This window comes from Pan troglodytes, chromosome 13 (assembly GCF_028858775.2).
Source record: "Pan troglodytes isolate AG18354 chromosome 13, NHGRI_mPanTro3-v2.0_pri, whole genome shotgun sequence".
In the NCBI taxonomy this organism is placed as follows: Eukaryota; Metazoa; Chordata; class Mammalia; order Primates; family Hominidae; genus Pan; species Pan troglodytes.
Window position 1 is genome coordinate 72,532,999 of NC_072411.2, and position 22,505 is coordinate 72,555,503.

Genomic DNA, 22,505 nt, shown 5'->3' on the forward strand with positions numbered 1-22,505 from the left:
CCATTCCTCTACTGGTGGATACTAAGATTGTTTCCAGTTGTTTGCTAGCAGTGCTCAATAAACAATCCTAAATATTAAACATGTGTGAGGATTTCTTTAGGGGAGATTCTGAGCAGTTGACCTTTTCCAAGAGAAAATGATGTGCTCCAGAGACTCCGTAAGTCATTTGGGCCTAACAAAGAGAAAAGATGATGGAGAGACTTGGGAGCCAGTTTCTTTGCTTATATAAACTCTGTCACTGGAAACAAGTCACTTAATTTCCCTGGGATTCTATTTCTGTAAGTCACTGATTCTCCAACCCTCTCACACAACAGAAACTCCTGGAAGGCTAGCTAAAATGCAGATTTGTGGGCCTCACCCCCAGAGTTTCTGATTCAGTGAGAAAGAAAGAGGGAGAGAGAGAGAGAGAAGAGAGAATTTGCATTTCTAATAAGTTTCCAGGTCATGCTGCAGCTGCTGATGAGGACACTACACTGACAGCCACTGTTCTAGGTGTATGTTGGGGAGACTATCCTGTGGAAGAGATCATAGTTGAGGTTTTAAAGCCCCTAATAGATTATCTAGGGATATTTTAGGAGGCTTCCAACTTATTATCCAAACATAAGACAATAACTCAAGATTTATCACAGTAACAGTATCAGATCAATGATAAACATCTATTTTAAAAATCACAGAATCCATTCTTTTTTTTTTTTTTTTTTTTTTTTTGAGATGTAGTTTCGCTCTTGTTGCCCAGGCTGGAGTGCAATGGCGCGATCTTGGCTCACCACAACCTCCACCTCCCAGGTTCAAGCAATTCTCTTGCCTCAGCCTCCCAAGTAGCTGGGATTACAGGCATACACCACCACGCCTGGCTAATTTTGTATTTTTAGTAGAGACGGGGTTTTTCCATGTTGAGGCTGGTCTCGAACTCCTGACCTCAGGTGATCCGCCCGCCTCGGCCTCCCAGAGTGCTGGGATTACAGGCGTGAGCCACCGCGCCTGGCTTAGAATCCATTCTTTTTAACCAAGAGAGAAGTCAACCTAGAATCTTTGTTAGAAGGAATCTTGAAGGGTCGTCCAGTCCAACTACCTGGCTAGGCTTTCATCAGTAGCATTCTTGACCTCATCAACTAGCGTCCCATTGAATAGATTCAGTGTTTATGAATTCACTCCCCAGCTCCTGAAGTAGCCCATTCTCTGTGTCGAGATGTCTGATCACCATCATGTCCTTCATAACCCTGACCATAGGAAACCATCCTTCAGAAGCTTCTAAGCATCTACCCCAGTTCTACCCTCAAGGCTTTACTGAACAAATCATCTCCCTTCTCCACTTGATGGCAGTCAATTATCATGTTCCCCTAAGTCAGTGGTTCTCAAACTTTAGTACTCAATATCACTGTAGGAGTTTATTAAAATATAGACTCCCAAGGTCCAGCCCCAGAGATTCTGATTCTATGTCTGGAGTGTGGCCCAGGAATCCACATCTTTCGTTGTATCTCCAGGTGATTCTGATGCAGGTGGTCTGCACATGACTGTTTCAGAGACCCTGCTAAGTCTTTTTGTTTTTAAGCTCCACGTTCCCAGCCTCTTCATCAGTTTCTCATATGACATGGCTTGAGTTTCATCACTATCTTGGTTGCTTAAGGCTGCCTGCCAAAATATACCCCTAAAGTATACTCATTGACCTTCCCACACTGATTTTTTATTCTTATCCTTATCCAAAATGATGTCCTTCATATTTCTGTTTATGTTTGTCTTCCCTACTAGAATATAAAGCTTCATGAGGGCAGGGAAATTGTGTGCTTTGCTTACTCGTGTCATTCAGCACTTCTGCCCATGCCTGATACATCAGTAGATCCTACGTCAAGTTTTATTTAATGGAGATGAAAAACCAATTTGATTTACAAAGTGGTGAATGGTGACAACATGGTTATACCAAAGCCCTAAAACTCTACAGAGTGAATGATCCATTCTAAAAGAAGGAATTGTTTAAAGTCTTTATAAATAAAAAAATGTTTCAGTCTGTGTAATTAGCCTTGAGATAAATTTTCACATTGACTTAGGGCTGTGCAAATCTCCAAGCCGGGTGCAGATGTTTTATATGCCTTGGAGTGCAAAACTCAATTGGAGGGATGAATCAAAGCAGAGCTCATTCATTCTAGGTTAGGATTTCAAAGCCATCTTTAAAACATACAAATCCTTCCCCAGTGTAAAAATGCAGGAGCAGAATGACCAAAATGAGAGGTGCAAATAAAAAACGTAAGCCATCTCCCACGCTAGTACAATTTTTATCTAAAATGGTGATTCTTCTTTCTCCTCTCCCTTCCAGGAGTAAGAGTAACCAAGGGGAAAAAAATAGAGAAATAAAATTCATTGTTCATTGTGAGAGAACATCATTGAAAACAAAAGGAAAAGTCCAGCCTCTTTAATCAAGGAAATACAAATTAAAACCACAATTCAACACCATGTTATACCTATTTTGGCAGTAACCAATAAGTCTGTTAATTCCATAGAGTGTCATAGTTAGAGAGCAATGGGACTCTCATATTCTAGTGGTAAGGATGTAAATTGGTGTAATCTCTTTGGGAAATAGTTTGACTTTCTTGATAAAGTCCAACATAAACATATTCCACAAATATTTTCCACTTCAGAGATTATAAGTAGAAAAGTAGCAGTGGTTTATTTATTTATTTATTTATTTATTTATTTTATTCATTTATTTTTTTTAGCCTACTAGGTAGGCCTTTTAGGATTGCTTGGTAGCATTGGGTCTACCCAGGTATGAAGACTACCTACCTCAAAAGTTGCCCATTTGTGTGTGTGCCTTTGTATCAAACCTGGATCTATAGCATAGATTTTTGTACTTCTTTCTTTCCCTTGTTAAAAAAAAAATGTTCAGAAGAAGATAAAATCATGACTGGCATACAGAAATAAAGATGAATGTGTTAAAAAGAATTTATTTTATTCATATGTTATGAGGGAACTAGGCAGATGTTATAATCAGTTCAAAGGAAGAGTCAAAGTAGCATAGCTTATATGAAATAAAAGAATGTTGGGATGAATTGCAAATGGAAATAAAACTGGTTTTCTGCAGTGGGGAGGAAGTCAATTAGAATCATTATCAGGCTGGACAGAATTTACATATCTATTTATCAGTTGGAATTTAGAAAGAGTTGCAAAATGGCTCAAAGGGGATAACAGGACTCTAATAATCTGATAACCCAGAAAGGTATTTTAAAGACAATGTATATAGCTTTCTACTGAAACAGAGGCACCTTCCTGATACACTAATCCAAATAGAATATTCTTTGGATCCCTCACACATATGTCAAGGAGAGCCAGACTGCTGGTACTCAGATAGAAGAAATCAACACTTTAAGTCAAAAGCCTGATATTCCAGATACCTGTAAACACTCATGAGTTCCAATGAGGTGAAAGGTGCTGGAGCATCAGAAGTGCCTGCCAGAGTGTCAAAGATACCAGGTGCACACAGGAAGAGCTAGGAAGGTTTGATAAGTGTAAAGAAGCCTGAATTAGAAGACCTGGTAAGCCTCAGATCTTCTACTTACTAAATTTCTCACCTTGGGCCAGTTGCCTTCTCTCTGGCTTTCTCCTCTGTACAAAGAAAGAGTTTTTTATCAATGATTTTAAGTTCCCCCTCAGAATCTAATGTTTACTAAAGGAGCCAGCCAGTCCCTTGCAGAGACAGCCCTGTAGGAATGCCCAGGCATAGAGTTTTGACGCAGGGCAGGGAAGATCTGTTTGTGAATGTGAGGAGGAACAATGGGATTGGGGTATCCTAGATCCTCAGTGTGTGGTGCAGAAGCCCCCAAATCTGTGGGGAACTTGGGTAGTCAGTGAACAAAGAGAAGAGAAATGATAGGGAAGGAAGTCACTAAAAACAACCTTCTACCATTTATGGTTTTGCACAGAACTTATCTCTACCTTTAGCAATATTGTAAGTTTATCACCAAGGTTGGCTCTGTCTCCACAGTTTACCTACGTGAGAGCAATCAGGGTTCTCCAGAGAAACAAAACCAGTAGGGGTGTGTGTGTGTGTGTGTGTGTGTGTGTGTCTGGGTAAGTGTGGGTAAGTGTGTGTGGTGTGTAGACTCAGTACAGTCTAGAGACAGAATCACTTTCTTCCTCGTCACGGGACTTCAATCTTTTAAGGCCTTCAACTAATTTTATGAGGTCCACCCACATTATAGAGGGTAATCTGCTTTACTTAAATAATAACAATATTATTTCTTCTGACCTATAAACATGATATCTCTCTCCATTTATTTAGGTCTTCTTTAACTTTTTTTAGCCAATGTTTTGTAGTTTTCAATGTACAGGTTTTATACATTGTCAGATTTATCCCTATTTATTTTACATTAAAATGCTATTACATATTATATTTTTTCATTTTTAGTTTCTTTTCTTTTTTTTTTTTTTTTGAGACGTAGTCTTGCACTGTTGCCCAGGCTGGAGTGCAGTGGCGTGATCTCGGCTCACTGCAAGCTCCGCCTCCCGGGTTCACGCCATTCTCCTGCCTCAGCCTCCCGAGTAGCTGGGACTACAAGCATCTGCTACCACGCCCGGCTAATTTTTTGTACTTTTAGTAGAGATGGGGTTTCACCATGTTAGCCAGGATGGTCTCGATTTCCTGACCTCGTGATCCGCCCTCCTCGGCCTCCCAAAGTGCTGGGATTACAGGCGTGAGCCACCGCACCCGGCCTCATTTTCAGTTTCTAATTGTTTGTTGCTAATATATAGAAGTACAGTGATTTTTGTATATTGATCTTTATCCTAAAGCCTTGCTAAATTCACTTACTAGTTATGGTAGCTTTTTCGTAGATTACATTGGATTTTCTATTCAAATAATTGTGTCATCTTCAAATTAAGACAATTCTACTTATGCCCTTCAAACATTTTTTTTTTTTTTTTGTCTTATTGTGCTGGATAGGACGTCTGGTACAATGTTGAATAGGAGTGATGAGAGTGGACATCTTGATTTGTTCCTAATCTTAGGAGGATAGCATTCAGCTTTTCACCATTAAATATGGTGTTAGCTTTAAGTTTTTCATAGATATTTTTTAAAAGTCAAGATTCAGAAAGTTGTCTCCTAGTTTGAGGTTGTTGAATTAATTTTTTTAATTTTTAATAAGAATTAGATGTTGGATTTTGTCAAATGCTTTTTTTTCATTTATTAGGATCATATGCTTTTCTCTTTAGCTTATTGGTATGGCATAAAGTCATTCACAATATTTCCCTGATTATTCTTTAAATATTTGTAGAAACTATAGGATATCACCAATCTCATACCTGATATTGGTAATTTGTTTCTTCTTTTCCTTTCTTTTTTTCTGATCTGTATGGATAGAGGCTTACCAATTTTATTAACTTTCTCAGAAAACCAGCTTTTGGTTTCATCAGTTGCTTTCCTATTTTCTATTTCATTGACTTCTACTTTGATCTTTATTATTTCCTTTATTCTGCTTACTCTGGGTTTAATTTGCTCTTCTTTTTCTATTTCTTATGGTGGAGGTGAGGTCATGTATTTGAGACCATTCTTTCCTGATAAGTTTTTAACACTACATTTCTAAATACTGCTTTAGCAATCAAATCTTGATACATTGTATTTTCATTTTTATTTAATTTAAAGTACTTTCCAATTTTCTTTTTGATTTTTTCTCTGGCCTCTGGTAAATTTAGAAGTCTCTTCATAAATATTTGGAAAATTTCCAGATATCTTTCTGTTGATGATTTCTAATTTAATTCCACTGTGGCCAGAGAACATACTTGTGTGACTTGAGTATTTTTTAATTAATTAATTAATTTTTTTTTTATTTTAAGACGGAGTCTCACTCTGTCGACAGGCTGGAGTGCAGTGGCGCGATCTCTGCTCACTGCAAGCTCCGCCTCCCAGGTTCACGCCATTCTCCTGCCTCAGCCTCCCGAGTAGCTGGGACTATAGGTGCCCGCCACCATGCCCGGCTAATTTTTTGTATTTTTAGTAGAGACGGGGTTTCACCCCATTACCAGGACGGTCTCAATCTCCTGACCTCGTGATCTGCCCGCCTTGGCCTCCCAAAGTGCTGGGATTACAGGCATGAGCCACTGTGCCTGGCCATGTATTTTTTATGAAGTCATGTTTTGTGAAACAGAGTATGGTATATCATGGTAAATGTGTCATGTACACATGTCAGCACTTTGGAAGGCTGGGGTGGCAGATCACTTGAAGTCAGGAGTTTAAGACCAGCCTGGTCAACGTGGCAAAACCCTGTCTCTACTAAAAATACAAAAATTAACCAGGTGTGGTGGCGCATGCCTGCAATCCCAGCTACTCAGGAAGCTGAGGCAGGAGAATCACTTGAACCTGGGAGGCAGAGGCTGCAGTGAGCTGGATCTCACCATTGTACTTCAGCCTGGGTGACAGAGATGAGACTCCGTCTCCAAAAAAAAAAAAAAAAAAAGATTTGCGATTTGTTAGGTAGAACCAGAGCTGTGTTAATGACTAATATTTCCTCACTATGAAGTGAGATCCTTCTGGGTACTCTATTGTCCTGTGAATTATGAGGTCAACTGGTCGGGCTGGCATAAGCAGCTGGTATTGCCAGCCCTTTGTAAGCACTGGGCACTGTTCCCTCTAATCCTCTCAGATGGTTCTTTCCAGCCTTGGATAGTTTCCTCGTATGAATATGCCAGTTAGTACTCTGCTGAATGCTTGAGGATATCCTCCACAGATCTCCAGGGTTCTCTTTATCTTTAGCGCTCTTCTAGTTTTCTGTCCTATAAATTCTAGCTGCCTAGGTGGTAGCTCTCGACATGTGGTAGTAGAGTCTGAAGCCTGATCAGTTCAGTTCAGTTCAGTTTTGCCCATGTTGTGTTGAAAGAGGTCAGATACTAGTTCTTTACATGAATGAAAGTAACCTAAGAAATAATCTGACAGCTGATCAGGAACACACAAAGATTCCAAAATTTCTAAACACTTCTTTTCCTCCATAATTAAGTTGTCTTTCAGAAATACAGAGCTCATGTTGAGTAAAGTCCAGGGCCACATTCCCTCTTTACTCCTTCTCCATGGTGCCCTCAGTCTCTCCTACCTGTCTTCTCTTTAAGGTCCTGCTTCCTCTGGGGGAAAGCCTGGAAGTTCTTGGAGACCTGATAGACTTCGTTTCTGGCTGTATCCTGGAAAAGCAATGTTTGGTCGTTACAGTTTCTCAGACTTATGTCCTTCACAGTCTTCTGAGTGGAGCCAGAGCGAAGACCACAAACCTTGTTTTTGCTGACATGGGCCAGGCCTCATAGGACAACTGTGGTGCTTTAACAAAGTCTCTATTTCTCTACTCTGTCTTACCAAAGATTTTTCTTCATTTGCACTAAAGAACATAAGAAAGGACAATGAAGGGAAGTGAAAGCTCCCTTCTGCCCTCAAAGGTAATACTCCTCAAGTTAAATCAGTTAAATCGGCCAAGAAATTAACCACCGTTGATTTGATGAGGGATGTGCCTACATTCCAAACAATAGCATTTTGTTGGGACCTCTCTATAAAGAGCATAATAAAGTGTAACATGGAAAACCTATTATATCTAAACAAACAAAAGCTAAAGAACGAAAAGAGATCAATTCTTCCCAAATCTCCAATTTTTTTTCAGGTAGGGAAATTTTATTTTTGTGTAGGCAAGTTTATCAGTCTTTTCCTTTCTGGCAAGAAGTAGCATTTAACTTTACTCTTTCTTGTTTTTTTTTTCCGCTTGCATCAAAAATTAAACTTCATTAGCTGGAGTCTTGTCAGTTGTTTAAAAATATTAATGACCTGGACATCGGTGACCTTGGATAATAATTTTAGCCTCTGTCATTTAATCTGTCATCTTGGATAAGTCATCTTTTATCATTAAGAGTGGTTTTTGTTATCATTACTAGATAGAAGACTTGATGAGCTTGAGAGATCTTTTGTGGTGGCTTTAACATACGTCTACAAATTATTTGATATTCCTCCCTTCATTCCTCTCCCATTGAATGTGATCTGGACTTAGTGACTCACTTCTAAGGAATCGAAGAATATAGAAGAAATGAGCGTATGTCACTTCTAAGCCTAGGTCATAAAACACATTGCAAATTCTTCTCTTTCTCTCCCTCTCTGCCCCCAACCCCAACCCCAACCCCAAGACGCTTTGTTCTGAGGGAAGCCATCTTCTATATAATGAAGGGACTCAGGCAGTCCCCTGGACAGGCCCATGTGGCAAGGAGCTGAGGCCTCCTGCCAACAGCCAGTGAGGAACGGAATCTTGCCACCAACAGCCATGTGAGTGAGTCATCTTGGAAATGGATCCTCCAGTGCCAGTCAGGCTTTAAGATGCCTGCAGCCATGGCTGACATCTTGACTGTAATCTCATGAGAGACCCTGGGCCAGAAATAAGCTGCTCCTGAATTCCTGACCCTCAGAAACTGTGTGATGATAAATATCTGTTTTTAAGGCATTAAATTTTGAAGTAATTTGTTATACAGCAATATAAAACAAACATATCCTGGAATCTTACAGATCCTTCCAGTTTATGATTCCATAATTTAAATGCAGGAGGATGTATCTCTAGTTGCCTGTTGCTTTTGCTAACAAACTGCTTTGCCTGTTACATTTAAAAACTCTTCCTTGAACAGCCTGCATTCCATGCAACAAAACATTTTAGACAGAAAATGAAATGACATTTTTTGAATAGAGATATTTTTCAACTGGATATATACTATTGTGATAGCTTATATGTTTTAATAAAATGAAGCCTTGGGAAATTTATGTCTTCATAAAGTTCTGCAGCAGGAAGTGTTCTTTGGTCCTTGAGGGCCATCAGAAGTTATGTGGAGCCAGATGCGTTGGCTCATGCCTGTAATCTCAGCACTTTGGGAGGCTGAGGCGGGCAGATCACTTGAGGTCAGGAATTCAAGATCTGCCTGGCCAATATGGTGAAACCCCGTCTCCACTAAAAATACAAAGGTTAGCCAGGTGTGGTGGTACATGCCTGTAATCCCAGCTACTCAGGAGGCTGAGGCACGAGAATTACTTGAACCTGGGAGCAGAGGTTGCAGAGACCCCAGATCACACCGCTGTACTCCAGCCTGGGCAACAGAGTTAAACTGTGTCTCAAAAAAAAAAAAAAAAAAAGAAGAAGAAGAAGAAAAAGAAAAAAGAAAAAGAAGTTACGTGGATTTCTTGACATTGTATGCAATGTGTTGTGTTAAGAGCATTTTCCAAGATAGAATTTGTATAGCTTTTACCAGACTTTCACAGAGCCTTGAGCCCCATGTCCTTCTCCCTACCCAAGATAATAGTTAAGAACCACTTATCTGGTTCCTATTCCCACCTGTGGAAAGTTAGGTACAGAGAGGTGAGTGACTCACCCACAGTTAGAGACAGAGATCTTCTGACTCTGAACTCAGTGCTCAGACTCCAATATATAAAATCAATTCTACTTAGGCAGCTCACAGAAGTCTGGTTTTTGCAATGCCCTAAAGTGTGCAGATTCTCAAGACAGACTTTTACATTTATTATTTTGCTGTTGCATATCTTTTGCTTAACTCATCATGCTGCTTCAGGAAAGGGGTAAAATGGATCTTTCCAGAAAACTCTCCCTTCCTGATGGACCTCTTGGCTTGGTTCCTTTCAGCTTAGCCTTTACATTGAAGTATACACAGGAGCTCAAAGTGATTTATCACCATGGTGCCTGCTAGAATCCAAAATTATTCCGTGAAGGAAACATATTATGCTTTTCTTACTTGATTACTGTAGATATGTCACTTACATGTTTCTTCACTATATTTTGAAAACTACCTGTTTACATATAGTACTGTTACTCATGTCTTTCTGAACTAAGCTAGATATGAATATTATTATCATAATGAATTAAGATGTTTTGGTTGATGGACTGAAAATCAAAGTTAAGTTCTAAAATTAATGTTCAGAATACATTCTGCCTATTTAGAAACTAACAGTTGCTAAAAAAAACACCCACAGATGTCCGAAAAATAAGTATAAATCTTTGATTGGTGAACTGGAACATATCTTACACTCCTCTTATATCTTTCAAGTTGCTGGTCATTCATCAGATTCTTTAAATACTTCATCACCAGTAACACTGAGCATTCACCATAAGCAAGCCTGGACTACTTAAAGCCAATGGAACCCATGTTGTAAATGGCTGGTCCTAAAAGTATAGGAAATCCTGATTTTACCATTGACTTTTCTCACAGCAATAGATTTGCCAGCCATTCCCACCATCCCTATGTGCTCCATGACACAATCTTTTTGCTGTGGCCAAAGCCAAGTCAGAGAAATCATAACCAAAACTACAGTCCTGGAGAACCTGGGGCTGAAGAATCTGTGCTGATGCCATGAACTGTCCAGAGAAAGGTCTAAGCTTGACTCCTGGCTTTCCCTCCTCCCACTTAGCTCCGGAAGATATCTGCTATGAGCAGGTTCCTGGGTTCTGCCAAATGATCTAGCATCATCTGGTCTTGGCTACTGTTCAGGTTCAGAGAGCACTGCCCCTCCTCCCCAAAGGTGGAAACAGAGATTCAGAGCCTTGGAAACAGCCCCAGGGTTTCTGAATGCAAATGTTTCCAGCAAATTCAGCATTATATCCTAACTTGCAAAATAATTCTGTAGCAGGAAGATAAAGTTGAATGAGTCAAGTACTAATTAGGTACACTTATTCTTCCATAAACAGGAAGATATGGATATATTTGGCAGGGGGGAGGGATATCTTTCACATTTTAAAAAGTAAAAACAGCTCTATATTTAAAAGTAATTTCAAAATATCAGATTAGTCTCGTTTGAGGAATGGCAGGAAAATCCTTTGACAAAGAAATTACATTTATTTCAAAGTTTTCAAGGGGTTGAACTTAATTATAGATGGCAGCAAAGAGCAGAGAAAAAAATGCCTTGCAAGTTTTCTAAAGAAAAACTAAGGTGAGATTTTCTATAAGGATAATATATTCAAAAAGTTATATATAATATATATGTATAATATAATATATAATACATATTTTTATATATATGTATATTTTTTAATTTTGAGACAAGATCTCCTTGTGTCACCCAGGCTAGAGTGCAGTGGTGTGATCATGGCTCACTGAAGCCCCAAACTCTGGGCTCGAGCCTCCCAAGTAGCTGGGACTACAGGCACATGTCACCATGCCTGGCTAATTTTTTAAATTTTTTGCAGAGACGGGATTTGGCCATGTTGCCCAGGCTGGTCTCGAACTCCTGGGCTTAAGTGATCCTCCCACTTTGGCCTCTCAAAGTACTGGGATTATAGGAATGAGCCACTATGCCTGGTGCCTCAACAAGTTATATTTTTTAAAAACAGGGAGAATAAAGGAGAAGAAAGGAAAGGGGAGGAAAAAACCCTTTTGGTAACGATGGAGTTCAGGACACACTACCCCAAAATATGGCACTGTAGCATTTGAGAAAATAGCAGAGGTAGGAAGGTCACTCTCACCTTCTCCTGCCCTTCTGCCCTGAAGCAGGTCATAAGACCCACACGTGAAAGGTACTCTTCCTATACCCAGAGAAAAGGAACATTTGTATCTCTGAAGACACAGGGACACAGAGAAGAATCTGAACAAACAGGTCTTGCTAAATTTCCTCAGTTAATTACCATTAGGGTAATAAACTCTTTTTTCGATTCTGTTTCTCCACAATTATCCACTTCATCAAAGTTGGCATAGAAATACACAAGTCTAGGCCAGGGGCGGTGGCTCACGCCTATAATCCCAGCACTTTGGGAGGTCAAGGCGGGTGGATCACGAGGTCAGGAGATCGAGACCATCCTGGCTGACATGGTGAAATCCTGTCTGTACTAAAAATACAAAAAATTAGCTGGGCACAGTGGCGGGCGCCTGTAGTCCCAGCTACTCGGGATGCTGAGAGGCAGGAGAATGGTGCAAACCCGGTAGGCAGAGCTTGCAGTGAGCTGAGATCGCGCCACTGCACTCCAGCCTGGGCAACAGAGCGAGACTCCGTCTCAAAAAAAAAAAGAAATACACAAGTCTAATTGTTTCTTCAGGTTTTCATTTCCTCATGAAGGCTCCTGTGTCACTTAAAACTTACGTTAAATGAATTGGTACGCATTTCTCTTGTTTATCTGTCTCTTGTTCTAGGGGCCTCAGCTGTGAACTTGGATGGGTGAGGAAAAGATATTTTTCCTGGCTGGGCAAGGTGGCTCACGCCTGTAATCCCAGCTACTCGGGAGGCTGAGGCAGGAGAATCACTTGAACCCAGGAGGCAGAGGTTGCAGTGAGCTGAGATGGCGCCACTGGACTCTAGCCTGGGCAACAAGAGTGAAATTCTGCCTCAGAAAAAAAAAAAAAAAAAAGATGCTTTTCCTTCACTACAATGTTCTTCTTTGAAGCTCTTTAATCTGAAAGTTTAGAAGTTCACTAAAATGAAGTAATTTCAGAAAACAAATGTGGTTTTCGTGATTATATCAAGAAAATACACCTCCTCCATACGCTGAGTAAGATGAATAGCTCAGCAGAATCAGTAGTGTTAGGCTGTGATCACTTCTGCTATCTACAAATTGCTTTAGACGGGACTTTGCAAAGCAGAGTCAAAATATATACAATGGAATTTATTTTTTATAATAGTAATACTAATATTTAGGAGTATTACTTTCACTAGGAGAGTTGTCTAAATTTCAGCTTTCTAAAAAGATTATTTTGATTTTGAATGCACTAGACACCAAGTATGCACTGAATATGAATTACAAAGCAACATTAAAAGGGAAGTAAATACACATTGCAGAACATATGAAAGTAGGGAAGAGCCAAGTTCATAAGTATAAATTTTGTATCTTTTACTACCTACTATGCTATTATTGGTGCTCGACAAATATTTACTATTAAAAAACAAGGTGTGTCAATGGTCCTGAGTAATTCTACTATGCTGAGTCAAATCGTGACTGAAAATGCTTCACTTAACTCTTTTATTTTGCAGGTATTATTACTTGGCATTCACAGCACATCAAACACCTCTTGCTAGCAAAGAGAGCTGTGTGGCTATCTTGGAAAAGTCCAGATTAGATCACTGGGTGCTGGGAAAAACAAAGGTAGTTCGTTCTTTATTGTTCAAATTGTCCCATATGATTTCTTTGTCTCTTGTCAGTGATGTCACTGGCATGAATGGCTCTATAAGTTGTGTAGCTTAGCAAACAAGACTCTAACCTAACAATGGTCTTTGCTGGTCTTAAGTCAAGAGGTTGGGGATGTTAGGGAGTAGAGGAGGAGGGTTTGCCTCCTGTTCTGTATGTAATTTGAGAGCCATTTAGCATTTTTAGAATGAGATCTTTGAGCTCATTTAAAAATGTTTCTTTTCTCAATGCTGCTTATTCCAGTGCCACATGTAAATACGCAAATCATATTAATGGCAGTGATGAGTTTCTAGTAGAGTTTTGTCCATTTTTTCACTGGACTCCTGTTATTTGCTGCATAGCCTGATTATTAGTCTCAGCATCTGTAGCTTTTCATTTGGGAGAACGTCACGTCCCCATAGGATCCCAGGTTTTTATGGTCCATCCTGATTGCCTTATAAAACCAGCCTCTGCCTGAGTGTCGATGGCAACACTGCTCCTCCTCAGCAGAAATTAGATCACTGTGGATCATCTAGGTACCTCGCCCTCTGAACTTCCACTGTTGGCTGGGTCAGTCCTCTTGGTTAGCACCTTTATCAGAGGCTATGGGGAAAGAGAGTAGATAGAGCTCAAACTGAGAAAATGAACTCCTGACTGACATGAGACAGGCCTGGAGAGCATTTGGAATCGCTCAAACCCTGTTGACCTCATCATCTATTTACATCAATTATCGAGGATTGGCTCAATCTTAGAAGGAGAATTGTATTTACCTCTATGAAGTCAGTAATGTGAGCATAAGTCACATCGCTATAAACTTTATTTATATCATTGTTTTAATATTTTCATTTAGAATATGCTGTAGTAGAGTGAATTTCTGTTGAGGAACCCATATGTAATGCTAAAACTACTGTCTCGTTTCAGGTTTTTCTCAAATATTACCATGTTGAGCAATTAAATTTGCTGCTTCGAGAAGTCATAGGCAGAGTGGTTGTGCTGCAGGCATATACCAAGGGGTGGCTTGGAGCCAGGAGATACAAAAGGGTCAGAGAGAAGAGAGAGAAGGGAGCCATTGCCATCCAGTCAGGTAAATGGTCCTGTTCTCATAAATACTGCCCTGGGTATTGGCATGTCATTAAGTACTGGGGAATACTCAACTGTTTCTCTTCTAAGTGGTTTCCCTCCCTCCCTTCCTTCCTCCCTCCCTCCCTCCCTCCCTTCCTTCCTTCCTCCCTCCCTCCCTCCCTCCCTTCCTTCCTCCCTCCCTCCCTTCCTTCCTTCTTTCCTTCCTTCCTTCCTTCTTTCCTTCCTTGCTTTAGCAAATGTGGATCAAATGTGTATCAAGTGCCTACTACACAGGTTCTGTGCCAGGTGCTGAAATCACAGCCATGAGCAAGACTGTGTAGGGGTGAAAGAAACTTTCTCTCCGTGTCCTGAAGATTTGATAATTTGAGTCTATAAAACAAACTGAGAAAGACAGATTAACAGGAGAAAAGACATACAAATTTATTAACATGCAAGTCATAAAAAGTGTGAAACTCAAAGGCCAGATGGTTGAAGCTTAAATACCCTCTTCACAGGGGAGAGGGAAGTGGAGGATGTAGATAGTTTTAAGGGAAGATTCAAAGGTTTACGAGGGAAATGAATGGGCCTGAAGAACAGGCAATAGCCTGGGACAAAGTTCATCTGACCTCTGGGTGATATTTACTCCAGTCTTCCTTCCTGGGGTATGCATCAGTTTCTCCTGGTTGAGGAGATATCTGGGGAAGGGATTCACACAGTTGAATGTCTTCTGGAGGAGTTTGCCTTTAATAGATAGGGAGAGTTCAGAGAAAGCCCTTCCCTGCATTTGCTGCTACCCAGGTGCTCTAAGTTTGAAGTCAAAGCAGCATATTTTGGAGAATTATTATCTGAGCCCCAACAACTGCCATGGTCCCTGACTTGCAGGTAAGCAAACAAGTCTTTACAACATGAGTGACAGGATAGATAGTGGCGGTATAAATGGACCAGTGATGTAAAGCCCCAGTCACACAGATATGTGCCGCATCTCCCAAATGACTGAGATAATATACACTTCAGGTCTGTGGTCAGGTGTTCAGTACCAGAGTTACTAACGCCATTTCCAGAAGGCTTTTCTAGTCCAGATGGAACTTATAAACCAAGGGAAGAGGTTGCTAATCTCTTTCATGTGCCCTGCCTAGTCAGTGCCTCTTTGTTTACGTATATGTGTTATTAGTGTTACACACAACATTTAAGTTCCTGTGCAATAGACAAATGATTATGAAAGCACCAGATCTTGAACAAAGTGGATGATTTCCCTTATGCTCTCATAACCCAGAATCCTCATGTGGCTCAGTCTATTTTGGACTTCATGAGCTCACCCAGCAACTTCAAGAGTTGTGATGCTGAGACGGGAGGAACAAAGAGAGACATTATGCTCCTCCTGGGTGGCTTAATGCCCCAGTTTTGTGTCTAAAGGGCTTACCACCTTTGCCCCGGAGAGTCCCTTCCTCTTTTCTCTCTTTTTCTTCACCTTTCTTCCCTGCCTTTTCCCTTGCCACTGCACATCTTTCCTCTCCCTCAGCATACCTCTCGGCACAGAATTCACTCACAGCAAATGACAGTGTTGTGCTACTTATTATTTCCCTTAACTCCGCTCTTTCTCTTCTTCAACTTTCCTGTTTATATTTTTCTCCCAAATAACAGATTTTGAAAGGGTCAGGCTATTCCAGTTCCTTTCTACCGTCCCTGCCAAACCCTTCCACCTGTATCATATCCCCGAGTCTTGAAGACAGGGCTTTCTCCAGGGATTAGAATGACAGGAAACCATCTCACCTGGAGTAGGGGTCCCACGTGATTCATCAGTGGAACCCAGAGTGTTCTGGAAATCACTGCCTGAACAAAAGCAACCCCTCAGAAGCATCTTCAAAGCCAAGCTGTGAGAACAGAGAGGCCTCTCTTCTCGCCATAGATCACGTACCTCTGCTTATTTTGTTCAGTGAGAAAGCAGGAGGGAGGATGAGACGGGCAATAGACTGGAGGGGAAAACAGCTTATATCAATTCTCTGGCACGTTCTTAAATTAATGTCATTCCTAGCACATGGTTTTATATTTTTAGCCTGGAGAGGATATGATGCTCGGAGGAAATTTAAGAAAATAAGCAACAGAAGGAATGAGTCTGCTGCTCATAATCAAGCAGGTAATTAAAACATCATTTTCACAGTGTCCACTTGAAAATATTCTGTGACTAACTTCCTGTGAATGTAGAAAAGGTGAAAGGTTAATAATTCAGGAGCACTGGAATGAGTCAAGAGTTCTGGGAGACAGGAGTCCTAGTGTTCCGACCCTCCTTGTGTGATAACTATGATGCTAACGGTGAGCATGAGCATTTGCTTTTGCCACACTTGGCTAAGGATGCTCTGACTGGGTTCTCTTGTATACCTGATATTATAGAGGAGGAAACTGAGGCACTGAGAAGTGAAGGGACTTGTCCACCATCACACAGTTCATCAGTTGCAGAGCCAGCATTTGAACACAGGCCGTTTGGATAGAGTCAGCATCGCATACTGCCACCTGAACAAAACCCTTTCCCTCTCGGAGTCACATGTCCCTCATCTGTTAAATGAGAGCGCTGGTTAAAAAGGTCCAGAAGGTGCCTTCCCATTTTGGAATTCTCTAATTATATGCAAGACCTGTTTCTTAGCATCACAGAGGAGGAATCACTCAGGGAGTTTCCCAGCAAACTGTTTCCCAAATCGAGGCTTATATGTGGCTATCATGGTCCTCTGGGCCCCATGGCATGAGCACATGGTGGCTTTTATGGCTCGGCTTGCTATTGGCAGCCTGAGAGGTGTAAGCTCTGGTTTCTGACTCATCCGTCCCCTCTCTGGCTCCTCAGTCACTCTGCTCTTCTGCAAATGGCAGTGTCCACTGTGGGTGCCAGGCTGGGCTCCTTCCCTCATTTGAAACTGCATATTCCTACTCGAGGCTCTGGAAGAAACAGGCCCCTGAGCTCCAGGAGCCACAAGAAATTAGAGACAGAATGAGAGAAATAGCCAGGCTGGTAGACTCAGCAGCAGAGAGAGAGATAGGATTTCACATACAGCTGAGCTTGAAGTAAACTCTTAAATAAAACAGCTGCAACCTCTTCAAAGAAGTCCCTCCTCAGAACCTGGCTCCAAATAAACTTCTCAGAACTCTTAGACCACTGTAGAAGCCTGATGTCTTCATTCAGAACTAAAATAGTTGGGAGGAAAGGGTGCTATTAAAATGCAAATGTTAACTTTTAACACCATCCCCTAGGAATTCTAAGCTCTACAACTTCAAAGCCCCAGGAAGAGGGATGCAATTCTTGTTACAGCTTAAGAGAGAACTCAAAGTGCATCATTTGTTCCCTACTTGCCTGCCTCCCAACACACACACACACACACACACACACACAATCTCTCATTAAAAGAGGGTACCAAACTGATTTCTGATCTTGCAGTTTGGTACAAAGCCCAACATGTGTTTTAAAATTTAAACTTGCTTGAGCTTATTTATTGTTGATCCACTGAGTTCAGTATACAGGAATCATAAATCCAATTTGCCCTAAGTGAAAGTCATCTTTTGAGTGCTCCCTGTTTTGCACTCTGTTAATGCCAAGTGAATACTGCTGTAAAACAGAAATGGGTCTGCTTCATCATCATGCTATCAGGATAGTAATTATTGTATCTTTTCAATGGAGCACCTATGGGGTAGCTACCATGGAAGGATAATGTTGCTCAGCGAAACTTTAAAAAGCATGTTTCTTTAAGGGTGTCTCCCTTTTTTTTTTTTTTTTTTTTTTTTTTTTTAGCCTTGCAAGCACCCAGCAGGACTTTAGAAAACACATTAAGGTGCCTTCCTTTTTTTTAGCCTTGCAAGCACCCAGCAGGACTTTAGAAAACACATTTCTTTAAGGGTGCCTTCCTTTTTTTTAGCCTTGCAAGCACCTCCCCTTTCTTAGCCTTGCAGCCAGTGTTCTTGCCTATCAAGTGATGTTGGGAACTTCCGTTAACTGAGTCTGCAGGGGCTTAGATGGGCATGAAGGTGGCACCAACACCACCTCTGCCCTCTTAGAAGTAGTGTGGCAGCCAGAGCAAAGGCAGACAGCATCTGCCCTTTAGCCAACACCGTGGACCCGAATTGGTGCGCTGGTTTTGTGTTGGTGGTAAAGATGCGTGAATAGGGTAGCAATCTTTGCAATTTTATGGGCAGTTTACTTTTACTTGGGAATATTTTCCTTATCTTTAGATTTGAAGGCATAATTGCATTTATCTAAGAAGCAAAGCAACTCATTCCGATGTTTCTGTTTGGGGCTGTGATCTTCCCCAAACATAATCTCATTACAAGCCTCTCTTCGTCCCACTAGGACATTTCCGAGTAGAACCAGACCCAGATACAGCAGCTCCCTGCTTTAGGAGCCTGCAGGAAGTGGCTTAGGGATGTTGTCACAGCACAACCATTTCCGGTTGTTTTCTAAGGTTATTCTCTAATTTATTATTTTTTCAACAAATCATTTCATTTGAAATTTAGATTCTGTGGAATGCATTTGTATTTCTAGTTCTGGCCCATAGTATTTTCTTAAGTGGTGTTGCTAAGATATGTTATATATTTTTAAAAGAGCGGCCCTTGAAATTTAGGAAGCATTTGGCCTACATGTTGCTACAGAGCAGCGCATATTGAAATTTGCTTTCCTTTCATCTCCTTCCCAATAAAAGCAGCCGTGCGGCTTATCCCTTTAGCTTCCTCAGAACTTCCTTTCAGAATTCCCGATCTATTACGGCACATTCACATACCAGAAACAAGATGCCTTTTCATGCCGTCAACCTTTTTCATCTGAAATGTAAATTAATTCTTGCTGGTATGCCTTGACAGAGATCAAAGTCAGGGTATTAACCTTCCCAGGCTTTCTCCTCATAAGGACTGGGCGGCCACCATTAGGAACTCTGTGTCCTTGTTATCGGGCCCTCCTCCAGGCAGCCCTCGGTCTAGGAGCCACCATTTCAAAGGCTCAGAGTCCTTGGTAAATGTCCTCATCATTACTTTCAACTGGGTGAGAAATAATCTGCCTGGCTAATTATTGCTCGTTTTTAATTGTGGGCCCTTCATTCAGATTCCAGGAGCAGGTTTCAGTGGTTCTGACAGCCAGTGGTCTTGGTGTGATCGAGGGAGGGACAGGGCTCCAGATTGGAAACCTCTCCCCCAACTCAGTGGGTCATTTCTTGCCTGTCAGTCTTTGAGGTAGGCCACATTTGCATTTTCAAAATAAACAGATGCCTTTCAAATACATGAGCTGGTGGTCTAGAGATCTCTGCGGGCCCAAACAGTTCACCAGCCAGTAATCAAATGCTGGAAGAGAAAACAAACGGAAAAAAAATACCCTGGGTACACAAGGATACATTTCCTATGTGTATAACACTGCACAGTCAATAAAGGGCCTTTATGAGATGTAGGGGGCAGAGGGGAGAGGGGAGAGGGGAGAGGAAGAGAAAGTAAAGGAGCCTGAGCAAAGGTATTGTCCATCAGTTTCTTTTCTGGGGGGCTGAGGGAGGTGGGAAGCAACTCTGCATATCACCTTGGCAAGAAGTGGCATGTTTCGTTGTTTTTTGTATTGGTTAATTCTGACAATGGGTTCTTGCCACAGGAAAACACATTCCTTTAAATGCCAAATAATTAAAATACATACTTTGTTAAAATCCGAAAAAAATTGTACATATTAGTGTTCAAATAGATGGTGTATTCTGAGTAAAAACTAACAGTGACCTTGATTCCATTACTAATCTGTTATATTTTTAAATTACCTTATGTTTCAGAAATTGGACCTAACTACATTTATTCAACCAAAAAAAGCTTACATTCCTCAGTGAAAATTATCAAAACAAACTAACTGCAGGGAACTTTATTAAAGACCTACATGTAATATCTCATTCATTAATTTTTCTAAAGCACTGGCTTTAAAACTGCCCCTCTAATTCAGGATATGTGTTTTAGATGAGAGCAAAGTTGTGGGCCTCCCTCTCTCAAAGGAGAAATGCCCTTTGAATAGGTGACAGTGGAGCCCTAGGGGCTGGAACTTTCTCCCAGGAGGAGTGGTCTTCCAGCACCTCACTGCTTCTCCCCCCGCCCCCCACACACAGGAGTCGGAAGAGACGCTAGTTTACAGGACATTTTCATCTAATTGCTTCAGTGCTGTGGAAATTGTTATTTTCTCTTTCTCTCTGTTGTTGGATCAGCTTCCTACATACTCCCCTCCTTGGCCCTGCCAAAAACACAGATGTTATCAGAAGATAACAATAGCTCTAACAGTGACGGCCATTTCTCCTCTGATGCTCTTTGGGGAGAGTGCTTTTCCCAGCATCAGCAGGGACTCTGACGAGGCTGGCAGGGTGCCTTCCTTGAGCCTGTGAACAGGCATTTTAAGCCACTGCAGCTGGGAACCACTGGGCACATCATGTGATGCGTGCAGAGCAGAGTTGCTTTAAATGCTGCTACCAGAAGAGAAAGCAAACATCGTATTCAGACAGCCTGACCCTGCTTTGTAACAGAACCAAGTTTTTGGTGTATAAAACTGCCTGAACTTTTAAACTCTTTCAGTGCAAGTTTTTCTCCTAGTCTTTTCAAAAGGCTGTTTAAAAGGCTGTTTCCTTTAGCATCGTCAGTGGGTTGGCAATGATTAGGTGGTTGTAATTTCCTAGAACTAAATTTCCCGCTATTTGCCTACGTGTGCAGGACAACTATATTTAAACTGGGATATTTCTTTCATTCACTTACTTAACTACTATTTGTTAAGCACCTACATTATGCTGGGGCTCCCACGGTAAACAATGAGATTTAATTTGGGGCTTCAAATTCTCCAACTCCAATAGAGAGCACTCTAAAATATGCTTTCCCTCAAAGGGATGCTGTTTGAATAAATCAAGTACTCTGTATTTTGCCAACGCTCTTTGGAAAGGAGCTCTGTAAAATCTAAAACAATACAAAGAGTACAAATTATTATAAAACACAGCCAAGTGTATGCATTGAAATGACCCATGCTTCTTGAAGGTAAAAATGACTGTAGTAGATATTTTTCATCCTGCTAAAGCTGTACATAAGTAGATTGTTGATCCCAAGCCAAACAAGAGGGGGACTGTAAGTAAATGCACCATTGAGAGAAAAGGTCCATTTTGAACAAACAGAAGGAAAACAAGCATGCCCTCTGTCACTCTTTTCTGTGTCTCTATTTGTAGTTCTACCTCTATTTCACTTTTTCTTCACTCATTTCATTTCTATTTCTTAGATCCCTGGTCATTTCACACAAAAGCTAAATTCTTCAAACTCACTGTCTTTATCAGAGGAAGCACAGGTGTGAGAGAAGACAGGATCCAAACTCTTCTTGGCCATAGGGCAGGAGGCAGCTGCTTCTCTTTTCCTGGTGTTTTCCGTATCCACATATCCACAGAATAGCAATGAAACATCTGGGGGAAATAATTTACCTGGTGCACCTGAGCTTGAGATGCACTGTGAACTGCAAACTAGCCCTCCCCATCCGCCTACCCCCCCATCTTCTAAACCTTTGTTTAACACAAGACAGGATGCCCTTCAGTCCTAGGCGAGGGGTCCTGCTCACTTCACTCTCATGCTATCTTGGTTTCCCTAGCTCTCCCATACTTGAGAAAGTGGGGCTTGCTTTCTTTTTCTTTTTCTTTTTTTTTGAGATGGAGTCTCACTCTGTCACCCAGGCTGGGGTGCAATGGCACGTTCTTGGCTCACTGCAATCTCCCCTTCCTGAGTTCAAGGGATTCTCCTGCCTCAGCCTCCCGAGTAGCTAGGATTACAGACATGCACCACCACACCCAGCTCTTTTATTAGTAGAGATGGGGTTTCACCACATTGGTCAGGCTGGTCTCAAACTCCTGACCTCAAGTGATCCGCACGCCTCAGCCTCCCAAAGTGCTGGGATTACAGGCGTGAGCTACTGTGCCTGGCCTGGGGCTGATTTCTGACAGCTGCAGGCTTAACATATCTTGTAGGGGGAAATGTCTAGGGGGAAAGCATTGTGGTTTACTTGAGGAAAACATACCTTGTCTGTGACAAGGCTTAGAGCAGGTGGTGTAGTACAGAGACAGGATGGCCTGTGGTTTCGAGGTTTCTGACAAGAAATGAGCTCTGCCAAATCTCTCTTTGGCACAAACGATAGAATTTTTGTCATGGCATAGCTTGGAATGCACAGGAATCTCCTTTGCTATGGAATAAAATTATTGCCCACGCTAGGATTAAATAAGCCAGAGGGCAGAATACTGTTTACCTAATGCACAGAGAGGAAGCTGCAAAGTCATTGCGGGCTGGAAGTCCACTTGTGCCCAATATCATACCGGCATGGCACAAGTATGCTTAAGATGAAACTTTTGTGCA

General features: G+C 41.3%; 1 protein-coding gene across 1 annotated transcript in view; it reads left to right on the forward strand.

Moving 5' to 3' along the window:
- The window catches only part of MYO3B (myosin IIIB), a 477,280-nt gene that overhangs the window by 307,902 nt on the left and 146,873 nt on the right, over positions 1 to 22,505 (forward strand). Inside the window, exons 26-28 of the mRNA XM_525960.6 lie at positions 12,959 to 13,070; positions 14,013 to 14,175; positions 16,207 to 16,287. Coding sequence (XP_525960.6) covers positions 12,959 to 13,070; positions 14,013 to 14,175; positions 16,207 to 16,287 — 356 coding nt within the window. The remainder of the gene's footprint in view (positions 1 to 12,958; positions 13,071 to 14,012; positions 14,176 to 16,206; positions 16,288 to 22,505) is intronic.